This window comes from Eurypyga helias, unplaced genomic scaffold (assembly GCF_000690775.1).
Source record: "Eurypyga helias isolate BGI_N326 unplaced genomic scaffold, ASM69077v1 scaffold13829, whole genome shotgun sequence".
NCBI lineage: Eukaryota > Metazoa > Chordata > Aves > Eurypygiformes > Eurypygidae > Eurypyga > Eurypyga helias.
The window spans coordinates 21,196-33,677 of NW_010271470.1; the positions used below are offsets into that span (position 1 = coordinate 21,196).

Below are 12,482 nucleotides of genomic sequence, written 5' to 3' on the forward strand. Positions count from 1 at the left end.
GAAGTAGTTACTACATTCTGGCTTGTTTCTACACTGTCTGGCTTTTTGTTTTTGCATACAGAAAGACGCCTTGCTGCTGGTGGACCTGGTTTGTCAGAACACTGCTGGGCAGGTGAGCGCTCTTCCAAATGCTCAGCCCTTTTACAAGGTACCGCAGGGCAGCACATACTTCCCTCTGCTCTTTCCAGCCCACGGACTGGGATGAGATGTCCTTTCCTTGTGGACATACACCCTCTTCTCCCAAAGAGAGTACCCAAGGCTCTGTGGATGGGGAGGGGGCAGGAAAAAACCCACAACCCCTCCACCCCCCCACTGTGGGCTGGCTGCAAGCCCCAGCCTCATCCAGCCCCCCTCCAGCTGTGTTCCTTACACCATTCCCTCTACTCACTCTGCAAATCAGGACCAGCCCCTAACAGTCCTGTTTTTTGTCTTTGACTCTTCCGCTTTACCCTTTCTGCAGAGCGATTCCTTGGGCGTTATTGTAACCATTCTCAACATGAATGATAACAGCCCAGTGTTTAAGCAAACGAATATCACCAAAGTTGTTCCTGAGGTAAGCATTTTAGGAAGTGAAGGGGGTGCTGGGTCACCTAGTGCTGTGGGACTAAGGGAGGGTTAGCAGAAAGAAGTCTTCAGCCCATTTCACAGAAAGAATAACCCCAGCAACTTTATTTCAGGATACAAAACTGGGTGCAACTATTGTAGCCCGTGAAGATTTAAGCGCCAGCGATGCTGACCTGGACACCATATTTTATGAACTCACAACATCAGTGCCGGTGAGCGTCTTTGTTCTTTGGGGAAAAAATGGTAGCTCTGGAGAATTCTGTGTGTTTAATTCACAAGAACCCCAGCTTTGAGGCAAAGGTCACTGTATTGTATTTAGCTCTGAGAGCTTCTGGAAGAGGTGTGTCTCTTTCAAAGACCAGGCGTTGGTTTGGTTAGCAGAACAGAGCAATCAGCATTGCAGGTATTGAGTTCTTCTACTGCTCACACTTTTTATTACACTGTGCAGATTAAACGTTCATCTGGGATATTCTGAGCTGTATGATTCAGGGAAGTCTTGCTGGGATGGTCTGTAAACGTATCAGGAGAGACCTTTGTACCTCACAGAGCTCAGAATTGTGCTGAGTTGGATAGGGAAAGAAGGAGTTACTGTCCTCTTTGCTGCCCAAGATCACACAAAGCCTTTGTGTGATCCAAAATTCAGCTGTGCTAGGCTAAGGCAAGGGATCTTGCCAGCTCTCAGAGACTGAGCCATCTTTGATCTGTTTTGTGCATGGATGTGAGATTGCTTAGCTCTCATTGACCCATAATCGAGGTCTATGGGCAACCCATTGAGTGCAGGAAATGAGGTAAAAGGTTTTATCTAGGACTCGCTGAGCAGGTAGGAAGGCAAAGCAGGGGATCTTGGAGAATAAAACTCACAGGAACATGAACAAACCTTTCTGACAAGCCAGGCAGCTCCAGTGTGGGATACCAAAGAGTAAATAGATCTGGCATTCTCACACTGCACCACCTCCCCTGGTCCCTAGGCTTAAAGGTCCCATTGGGATGACAAACACAGCAATGAGCAGTATTTTGAACATGTCTGTGATTGAGCCTCCTAGTAGGGTTTTTCCTGTCTCTCTCCCAGGGCACAGATGGTTATTTTGCCATAAGAGGAGTTAATAACCCAGGAATTTATTTACAAAAAGCATTGGACTATGAGAAATTTAAAATGACAACGTTGGTCTTGTATGCAAGGGTAAGTTCTTCACGAGGAATAAAATGCTTTTTTTTGGCCCCAGTCTCCCTTCACTGAAGGGTAAATCTGAGTTGGAGATCTCTGGGATGGCAGGAGGGAGGGTGGATACTGGGAGCGGTGATTTTAGAGCAGCCTTCCACCCTCCATAATTACACAGTGACTGTGTCCAGCCTTGCATTCAGCCCACCCTTGTCAGCAGAATGAGATAATTCACGCTTTAGCTAATCTTACATAAACTGCTAAGCCTTAGAACTGAGTAACTAGCTAAAAGGCCCTGAGCCACTGGTTTTTGCAGATGGGTTCTTCTTTTGGCGATGAAACTTGCATCTCACATGTATCCTTTGCCTTTGGGCTTTTGCAGATGGGTTCTTTTGGCAATGAAACTCACGTCTCACATGTATCCTTTGCCTTTGGGTACAGGACAGGCCTATGAGCAGCACTGACACCAACACAGGTACCACAACAATAAACATATTTATTGAACAAGCTGACACCAGATCACCCTGGTTCTTACCCTGTACCTTCATTAACATGACCAGTCGCATTTGCATCAGCAGCCCCTATACTGGGAGGGTGAATATCTCCGAGATGTCGGTAAGCAGGCATGATCAAACTGTATCCTCAATGTTATTCTCAATATCCGGATGCTGCTTCCAATGGGTAGTGCCTAATAATTTCCATGAGCTCGTGCTGATGTCCAGTCGTAAATACAGATGATTCAACATGACAAGGAGCCTTCATCATCCTGGAAAGCAGAGGTTTCCCCGCCCCAAGCAGCACTGCTTGTCCTCGTTCCCGCAGTACATGACAGGAGAGCCGAGAGCTGGAAAGCCCTTTGCTTTACCTCGGCCCTGTTACAGCCATTTCCCAGCAATACATGCCATTCTGCCCAGACAAAACCACACTGGGACGGGAGAATGCCGCAAATGCTACTTTGGTGCCGTGGTATGGTATGTAATGCTTTGCCTTGTTATTGCAGACAGAACCACTCATCCTAGAGCCGGGGCCTATCCATGCTATTGATCCTGACTACATTTTAAATGAGAAAATCGTGTACAGTATTGTTGGAGGTGAGTAGAAGTTGTCACCTTCTCCAAACCACATTGCTCACGGCCCTTACGTTACCTGCCAGGAGGAGATACTCTCCACAGAACTTGAGAGTTGAGGGCCTGGGGATTTACCCCTCTCTTTCTGCCACTCTTTCTAGTCAGAAACATGACTAGATCCACAGAACGTTTCGGATTAAGTAGAAGAAACAGACTGTACAGAGAGGAAGAAAGGGAATTACAGTCCTACAAACCAATCTCAATGAAATCTGTGTCAAAAGGACTTTTTTTTTTTTTTCTGGGAGGTCAGACATGTTTTATCTTTAAGCTTTTAGAGCTGATTTTGCCCAACTTGTCAGGCAATTTTCATTTAGTCTTTGAGCTGAAGCTAAAATTCCCACGTCATCAGCATAATTTTCTTTCCTTGTCAAGAATTATTTTTTTATCCCCCAGCACATTGCCACTATCTAATCTGCCCTGCTTTACTCTTGATTTCAAAAAGATTACTTGAATACAGTCAACTGATTGCCCAATCATTGACTGGGCCATTTATTTCATTCAAATGTGGTTTGGGTTTTTGGTTTGTTTTTTTTAAACAATAGAGGGTTTTTAATAACTGTCAAGGCAAAGGTAGATCATATTGGTCAGGTGGAGTGACCACTGGCTCATCTCCTTTTACTTATGCCACACAGCACCACATCCGTGAACATCCTCCTGATAATAAATGTAATGACCTTGAATGTCATTGGCATTTTGGATGTAGTGTGACCTGCCTACCTCACAGTCAATAGGAAACCCCGGACTGGAGGGGTCACTGTCTAAATACAGCTCACAGTGTCTCAGAGTGAGGAAGGGAACTAATTTTTGCTTAAAATTTAACGTATATTCAGCAGAGATGTTTTTATGATTGAAATACATATTAGAGATGTAAGAAGGTGATTTTTATCCCTACGTTAATGTTTCTGTGTCTAGGCTCCCCTTTAGTTGGTAGAGATAAATCAGCAGTTCCAGAGCAGAATGCAGTTCACGTTGAGGCCAATGTTCACAGTAAATTGGATAAATCATGCACGGAGATGCCATTTTTTCTCTTCAGAGTGTAGGTAGCGAGGTCAGGTAGAGATGTCTTTCCTTTTGAGTCCTAGAGATATTCGAGACAACCCCCTACCCAACTATTACTTTGTATATTGGTTTCTTGCCTTTAAAATAGGAATAAACCTTCCCTTGTCTCTCCTGCAGTGCAGTTTGGGTTAGGGAACTGGAGACCTTCAAATTGCATCGGAGTCTCTAGGCATTAAGCAGAATTTAAGCTGGCTATATCTGGGCCTAGGCACTGGAAATGCAAAGCTTTGCTGTCCTACCTCATCTAGTTGTGTTCACACATCCCTGGCCAGCACTCCCAGCCCTTACAGCAGCCAGGCAGACAAGGAAAACAGCATTATGCCCTGGGGGTATTGTCACTCCATGAGCTCCAGGTCACTCTACGAAGGCATGTGATGATTGAATAGTCTTCCCATTTTCTTTAGGGGACCCAGACGAAGTGTTCTCGGTGAATGCAGACACAGGGAATCTGACTATGAACAAAGTTGCAACTTCCCCAGGCTCCTACCTCTTGCAAGTCATGGTAAGTCTGATGGCATTGCAGACAACAACCCAGCATAGCTGGCATTCTAGGAAGCAGCAGTCTCTGGTATGACAGGAATCAGTTGCATTGATAATTAAAGGTGACTCAGTGACACCCTTTCTTTGGGAAGGGCCGGTATTTGACCAGTGTCTGATACAAACTTACATGCAAAGCTCTTGCAGAAGAGGCCTTTTCCCTCATTTTCCCCTTTGCTTGCTCTGTCAAAGCAGATTGACTGAGCAGGGACATCCTGCTGAGCTGAAAGTACGGAGGAGCGTAACTGGAAGGGTTTCTTTACACAACTGGAGCTTGTGTTACAGTAGGTAACGTAACTCAGCCCTAAGACAAGCTCTTCTGGCTACAGCTCAAGAGGAAAGGAGGGAGTTGTAAATCCCTCCCTGCGTATACATACCCAGGAAGATGTGGGCTCTCAGGCAGTAATTTAACTGGCCCAGACCCTGAGGAAGGTGAGCAGACTGGTGCTGCTGCTGGAATCTTACTGCTTTCTTTGTACTGGAGCATGGCAATCTGTCCAGAGGTGTCCCTTATGGAGGGTCATATCTGGATTTAGGGACTAGACCAAGGCTGTGTGGAGGGCCAATGGCAGAAGCAAGCTAAAACACGAGGACTCCAAACCATAAGGCCACCTGTGACAGGTCTGGCTCAAAGCTCACTGAAGATAAGAACCCCATGGGTTGCAATTGCTTTCAGATCAAGCCTATCCTTTGAGGTCTCATCACTGATAGGAAAAGGCTATCATCCCTCTCTTTCTCTCTCTTTTTCCTTCCAGGCCACCCAGGTCAACAACATACAGAAATACTCCATAGTCAGCGTAGAGATTAAGGTCATTAATAAAAGTGATAATCCACCGTACTTTGAGAACAGGATCTACAACGGGACAGCATTTGTTGGTCTGGGCCCAAGAAGCTTTGTCTTCCAAGCTGGTGATCCTTCAACACCCCTGATGATAACAGCAGCAGATGATGATTTCCCTGATGTAAGAAACTGAAAATGCACTGCTTGCTTTCTCACTGCTTCAGGCTTAAAGCAGGATCAGAAAACATGAGGAAGGGGAGATGGGGAGAGGCAGACACATGGTTTCCTCTAGTGTTCCAAGTTATAATTCCCTGGAAATGCCACATAGATCATAACCACCTATGGTGTGATGTAATGAGGAGAAGCTGCTGGATTCCTCTCTTCCAAAAGCCAGTCCTACCCAAATCTGTGTAGGTGAGCTGGTCTGCTGCAAAAAAGCAAGCTGAGTAAAGCCTAGACTTAGCAAATAATGTGAACGAATCCAAATCTGAATTAGGGCTGGGTCCAGTGTTTCCAAGAGTTTGGGGTGGCAGGATCCCAGGCAGAGGTGTCCTGCCAGGTCAAGGACAGCTATTTGTAGACTGGCCTGGGAAGAGGAGCCAGTCCAAAGACAACTAGCAAGGCCTGCAGCCCTGGCTGGAAATTAACCTTCTCCCTGTAAGAACTGTTTTGAGAGCCATTCTTGAACAACATGCTGGGAGAAGGAAAGGGAAGAGATTTACTGACCTGAGCAACAGGCTGAACACACTGAGCTCAACCTTTCTCACCTCCTCAGTCCAGATTTATTTATTGCATTATACACCTGCTCATACTTCAGGTGTATCTGACAAGTCTTGCCAATGAGTTGTTACGTAGATGCATGCAAAGCACACGGAGTGTGGTTTAATCCTTCACTCTTCTGGCTTTTCAGAAAGTCAACCCAAACATTGAGTACTACATAAGCAACAGCACTGAATTCATCGCAACCAAAGATGGACTCATCCTGACAAACATGACGCTGCAGTCACCAGAAAGAGTAACCATTGAGGTAGGGCAACTTTCTTCATTATCTTGCCAGGGTTGGGGAAGGAAGAGGCAGTTTCTAGTAGAGAATCATCAAGGGTGGAATTCCATTAGGTAAGGGATGTAATGAAGGGACAGTCCTTGCCCCAACCATTTGCATCATAAAATGTATAGGGTTGGAGGGAGACAAAGTGATAGCAAATTGACTCAGTGTGATACAGACTATGGTGCTAGCTGTAAAATTGTTTTTCCAATCCTGTGGAAAATAACATTGGAGACAAGCAAAAAGTCAACTGGGAAGATTTTAGGAGCCTCCTCCCACACTCTGATTAACAAAAAAAGGAGGGTGAGCAAGTGGGTAGGAGGTTGATTTGTAGGTGGGGGTAGGGTATGATTGCTGGCGTATACCCCAGCTTTAAAGGCTGCAGCCCCAAACTTGGAAATTCTTTGGTAAATCCAGTACTTTTTTTGCTCGGATCGAAGGGAGCAGTTAATAAATTCAGACTTTCTAAGAAGGTGGATGTTCACTTTGTCCATCTGCCTGCCAGTGACAACTGGCTCCTTAAGTCTCGCCTAGCACAATGCCATGCCTTACGGAGCTGTCTGAACCAGCTTGACTATAGCATCGGTTTAGCTATGTGGGCAGGGCAGTGAGGTGCCAACACGTGCTGCTGCCTGCCCCACGCTACGTGATCTGCGTGCTGCACTGTGCTGCAAAGCTGTGCACAAACAATGCACCTGGTTCTGGCCCAGGACTAGGCCACCACATACCTTGAGAGTGAGCTGAAGATGTACAAGTCCCTAAGCTATCTCCTTCCCATGTTCACATAGGCTGTTGGAAAAGATACGGTGAGCCTGCAGAAGGGGAGCACTGTCATCGTGGTGGAGGTTATCCCTGCTGCAGGTAGGTTGCTTGTCTCTGCTTTCAGCTTTGTGGAGATGACTGGGGACTCTTTTCCACTTCTGTGGGCAAACTGGCAATGACCCAATGAAGTCTGGAGACCTGAGCTGAGGACAACCTCATACCTACAGGAGGTTCTGTGGTGGCTATAAGAGAGAAAACACTCAAATGACATCCTTATGGTGTGGTTACCACATGCCTCATGCAGCCTCCTGAGACTCTGAGTAGTGCTGTGCATTGTAGTGTCTTTTCTTGTTATTCCAAAGCTAAGTCTAGAGTAGCTTCGTGCTATTTTTGTGGGACAGAAATAACCCAGGATGTCTTATTATGGCAAAGGAAGGTTGTCCTGATTCATTGGTACATCACTGCTCTTTTTTAGCCAAAAATAGAGAAAACTGCAACATTATTTCCAGTCTTATGCAGAGCAGACAGAAGTTGGCACACCCCCACACAGCTTCTCCCTAAGACAAGGCATTTTCTACTCAGTTCAAGTTCTATACTTCAAGAATTTAAGGTCTTTTGAGAAGATGACCTATGAGAAATAAGGTAGATGTGAGACTACATACGTAACCCTCCAGCTGTCATTTGGCTTTGTTGACATAAAAATAACTCACACTTCCATATGACTTAGAAATGGCTCTTAAATACATCTTATTTATCAGTTAGATTTGAAGCTTATGAAGCTTCTTATGCTCTGCATTAAATGAACCAATAGCATGTATTTTCACATCAGGTTGGGCAGATAATGCCTAGCCTGCGTTGGTTTCCACATGATGATGTGTACTTGAAGTTCCCAGTTTGGCTCTTCCATTACTCCACCCTCTGAATCACAACCGCAGTGGGGATTTCTGGAGGAAAAATAAAAAGGTGGGCTCCTGGGAGTGAATTTGGGTTCCCTAAAGGTAGTGTCACTTCACAGCTTAAAACACTGGCTGTATAAAAGCTACCTAAACCCAATTTAAGGGCACAATCCAGCTCAGCAGAAAGCTAGTTCAGGTGTCAGTACACAGGGCTGCAGATGCTCCAAACAGATGTACTGACACATCTATGCAACATTTAAATGTTGCCCTTGCTATTTAAGCCCCACAAAATAATGATGCTGGTGACTGCAGAAAAGTAGATTGAAATTACATTGAATGGCTCAGGGCCTATGAGAGGAATTGTGCTTTATTCTATACTATAGCCAGCACCCAGGAATGACCTAAAAAGAGCTGAGATTACCATTTGCTGACCAATCTGTAGGATGTTTAACCCTCGACTCTGAGGTGTTCTTAAGGAATGTGTACGCAACAGGTTGGAGAGCGCTTTATTGAGTGTTCTGATATTCAGGGCAAAAAATAGTCTGGGGAGTGCTAAGTGCACATTGGCCGCTGGTTTCTGAGATGCTGGTGCCAGCTCACGTGGATCTCAATGTTTAATATATACCCCTTCTGGGGAGTGCTAAGTTCACATTGGCCGCTGGTTTCTGAGACGCTGGTGCCAGCTCACGTGGATCTCAAGGTGAGTCATTCCGTGAAGCTGAGCCAGCTTTCACAGAGGCACTGCATGCTGCACAGCACGGAAAGAGTTCAGGGTGGTGGGATTTCACATCAGCTTTGTGGGCTGTGGCTCCCTAGGAGACATGATTAAGAAGCAAAAGTTCACTGACGTCCTAAACGCTTACCAACGTATTAATAATAAACTGAAAGTGCAATTACATGTGGAGGGAATACTCAAAGTCCATTGTCATAAACTGGTCAGCAGGAGAACAAAACTGTTTCATTAATCATTAAGCTTCAGAAAGACTAATTTACACTACAAAATGAAGCTGGAAAACTTAAAGAATCCCACTGACAACAAGAAGCAAAGATGATTAACCCTGAGGAAGTTACTGTCTTTCACTATAATGTCCACCTCTGCACTAATACGCTTATGCTGGCTGAAAGCATAAGCCACTCCTGAGAAGGCTGGTGTATATTGCTACAGCTACAAAGGGGCAGGAAAGGGGTTCCAAGGGGTATCAGTATCAGAGGTCACGTTCTGCATTGAAGGAAGCTTTGCATTTTCACACACACATACAAACATACCTCACTTTTGCATGCTGATGTAAATGGGTGAAGTGGGAAAGTAAAAGCCCAGCCTAGCTTTACTCGATGTAACATCTGCTCGCCTGATACAGTTGTGTATATGTTAGCTTAGTTAAATCATAGGGTAAAAGTCATTGCCCTGTCAATGGATTCTGTTTCTACTTCATGTAACTTACTGGAAGTTACAGTATTCTGTGAGTGGTCACCCTTAAGAATGCCCCTCTCATTTTAGGACAGCAAACAAGTGGCCCTCTGTGACATTAAATATATCGCTGTCACATTCTGCAGCAGAGGATGCTTCTTTGCCCTTCAAAAATTGGTTGGAGCTTCTCCCACAATGAAGTGTTGTGTTAAAAAAGCTAACTGTCATTCTTAGGCTTTGTAACACTGGCTTGTTTTTCTTGTAGCTGTAACCTCTTCTGATAAGATATACACTGCCCAGGATATGGCTATCTTAGGTGGTACATTGGCAGCGCTGCTACTAATTGCCTTAGTCTTCCTTGGAGTAATGATATATAAACAGCACGGAAAACCAGTCAAATACCTGATAAGGAAAAAGGTAAGTACTTGGATCACCTGGAGATAGAAAGTGGCATCTGAGGATGCTTTGAAGTATGGATGGGCTGTCCAAATGCTCCACATGTTTCTGTGAGGTGATGAATCACTCGTGAGACAATGTTTGCAAAAGTAGCATCGCTATGGTGGTGTCTGCTGTTGTTCGTTTCTGTCCCTTGATGCTGGAGCTGCATGGTAGATGATGAGCAGACACAGTAAGAAGAGGACCACAGTTCCATGCAGCACAGAATCTAGGATGAACGTGACACATATCACAGGTGGTCTCTGAAAAATATGTGTCTGTGGTAGAAACCACTGTTCATCCTCCCTCTGTAGACGATGGAGAGAAGGTCCCTTCATATCCCGTCATAAAGCCTGGGCATAGACAGTTGTCTGCTCCTGAACTATTTCCTTTTGGCTTGCTCAAGTCTCTGGCAGTCTGGCTCCTTTAAAGTGTAGGGTGTAATTCATCTGACCAGATTTTGGTCTCTGCCTTAGGATGGGACTGTTGTGAGTCTAGACTCTACTGACTACAACAGGAGTCCAGAGTCCAGGCAAATAACAGTCCTTCATGCTGAGTGAGGTTAATCCCACTCCAGTATAATACCTAAATTGGATGGGTACAAATCAGCATACACTGCTGGTGCTCAGCCCTCTTGGAAAACATGCCTGTGCTTCTCTGAAAAAATCCAGAAGTGGAGTCAATAAATAATAGTTGTTGTAGGGAGTCATACCTCTGCCAGGCTTCAGACAGGTCTGACTGCAAAACAAGCCGAAGCCTTCCTGAGCAGGAGCTCAGTCACTTCAGCCACCCCTTCTGCCCCCAGATCCATTTCTTTTCCTTTCACTACAATCACAAGATGTCTTTCCTTCTGTAGTTATCCAAGGAATTCCCTGGGGGTTACCAGAACCAATCTTACAATCAAGACGAACACCCAGATGTGAGCACCAAACAGCGTAAGACATCAGAAAACGGCAGTGTCTCATCAATGACACATGTGCTAGAGCAGCCAGCTCTTCCCTTGCCCTCTTCCAACACAGAAGAAATTCATAGCCTCGCAAAGGCTTCTGTAGCCTCCACCATCATCTTTGATGAGGAAAATAAAGAAGTGGTGGAAGAGGCTGAGCATGAGAAAGAAGTGAAGTCTATCCTCAAGACAGACAGGCACGTGGGAGATGATGGCTACAAAGCTGTGTGGTTTAAGACTGATGTGGATCCAGATGCTGGAGAGAGGGTTAAAGTAATTGAGGACAGTGCAGGAGATGGTGATGATGACAGTGACCAAGATCTGCAGGACAGTGAGGAGGAGGAGGAAGATGATTATGACAAGGACAAGCAGCATAAAGGACTGGGAGTGTCCTTTGCCTCAGAGAGCTCATCACTCCCAGCTGCAGAAGTGATCATCAACCTGTCTCACACAGAAGCAGTGACAGAAGAAAACAGTGACATATAATGAAAATAGGCCTGCACTCTCCCCCCAAAAATGGGGGATTATCAGTTGCTTTGCTGCCCGGAAGCCCATCTTTCTGCTCAAAGGGGAAACTGGAATACAGGAGGATGAGGTTGCCTGTCTTGCTTGTCTGAATGCAGAGATTAAAGCTGGGAGGGATTACAGCTAATTCAAACTTCCAGTGAGAACTTGAAATATCACTTATGATTTTGGGGGGCAGGGGACACACACATGGCCCATCTCTCCACCTTCTTGCCTGTTCCCCCTGGAATCCAGTTTCCCAAAGCAGCTGCAGGCACAGCAAATGTAGCCGAATGGACTTTGAAGCAGTTGGCCCAGCTCGCAGTAGCAATTTGGTTATGCAACACAGTGTTCACCTCCTCTCGGTGGGTAAATAAGCCAGCCCTGACTGCTGGGCTGTTCTCTTTCGGGTGTTACAGTTTGATGCCAGCTGCAGGGTGTAAACCAGAGCAAGTCACCCTGCCCCTGCAGTCGCTCATATGCCTGGAGCAGCTTCAGAGCTTGGCTCTGCTCCTGCTGTGTCAAACTCCGTGCTGCCAGCACAAGCAGCTGGCATGTGCCATTATGGTCCTCGTCCTGCCAGCAGCTGGGAGTTTCCATGCTCAGGAGCTGCTGTTTCTTGTCGCTCACAAGCAAGGACTGGTCACATGTTCTTTTCTGAAGGACTTTGTCATGTATTTTTCTATGTCATAAAATCACTAATTTGCAGCACTTCTTTAGCTGTCTGTCTCCTGTTTGTCAGGGACAAGAGCAGCTCCTGCCAGGACCTGGCTACAAATTGCCAGGGGTATGTCCAGCTCTCAGGGCTTTTGGCACCAATGGGTATTGTTCCAGGGGTGCTGGATGTGGGGTCAGCACGTTGTCTCCCACTGTCTCCCTTGTCCAACAAGGCTCAAGGAGTCCCTTCTACCATTGCTGCTGAAGGTGGAGGTCAGTATGACCTCCAAGCGTCCGATGGCAGTGCCATTTCTCTGCTCCTCTCATCTCAGATGCTTACCATCTTTCTCAGTTCACGAGGAGCCCAGCAGGCTCTTTGGCCGTCAAAATAACATCTTGGAAGCTTCACTAGAGCTGAGCTGCAGCCTGAAATCAGAGGTGGTTCAAGTCAGCTCTGCTGTGCTTGGCTCACGAGTCCAGTCCTGAGCTAGAAAGCCTGCTGACCTCTGGATTGACTTTATGGGGTGACAGCCCATAGCATGTTAGATCCCTCCTGCCCCAATCCTCCATCATATTTTGTCTTCAACTATGGTCCTGTCCTA

General features: G+C 45.9%; 1 protein-coding gene across 1 annotated transcript in view; it reads left to right on the top strand.

Annotated features, from left to right (window-relative positions):
- Positions 1–11,205, top strand: part of CDHR5 (cadherin-related family member 5) — a 12,523-nt gene extending 1,318 nt beyond the window's left edge. Inside the window, exons 3-14 of the mRNA XM_010158838.1 lie at positions 62–112; positions 461–553; positions 678–776; positions 1,634–1,744; positions 2,165–2,338; positions 2,724–2,814; positions 4,314–4,411; positions 5,202–5,408; positions 6,138–6,254; positions 7,061–7,133; positions 9,604–9,755; positions 10,630–11,205. Coding sequence (XP_010157140.1) covers positions 62–112; positions 461–553; positions 678–776; positions 1,634–1,744; positions 2,165–2,338; positions 2,724–2,814; positions 4,314–4,411; positions 5,202–5,408; positions 6,138–6,254; positions 7,061–7,133; positions 9,604–9,755; positions 10,630–11,205 — 1,842 coding nt within the window. The remainder of the gene's footprint in view (positions 1–61; positions 113–460; positions 554–677; positions 777–1,633; positions 1,745–2,164; positions 2,339–2,723; positions 2,815–4,313; positions 4,412–5,201; positions 5,409–6,137; positions 6,255–7,060; positions 7,134–9,603; positions 9,756–10,629) is intronic.
- The last annotated feature ends 1,277 nt before the right edge of the window (positions 11,206–12,482 follow it).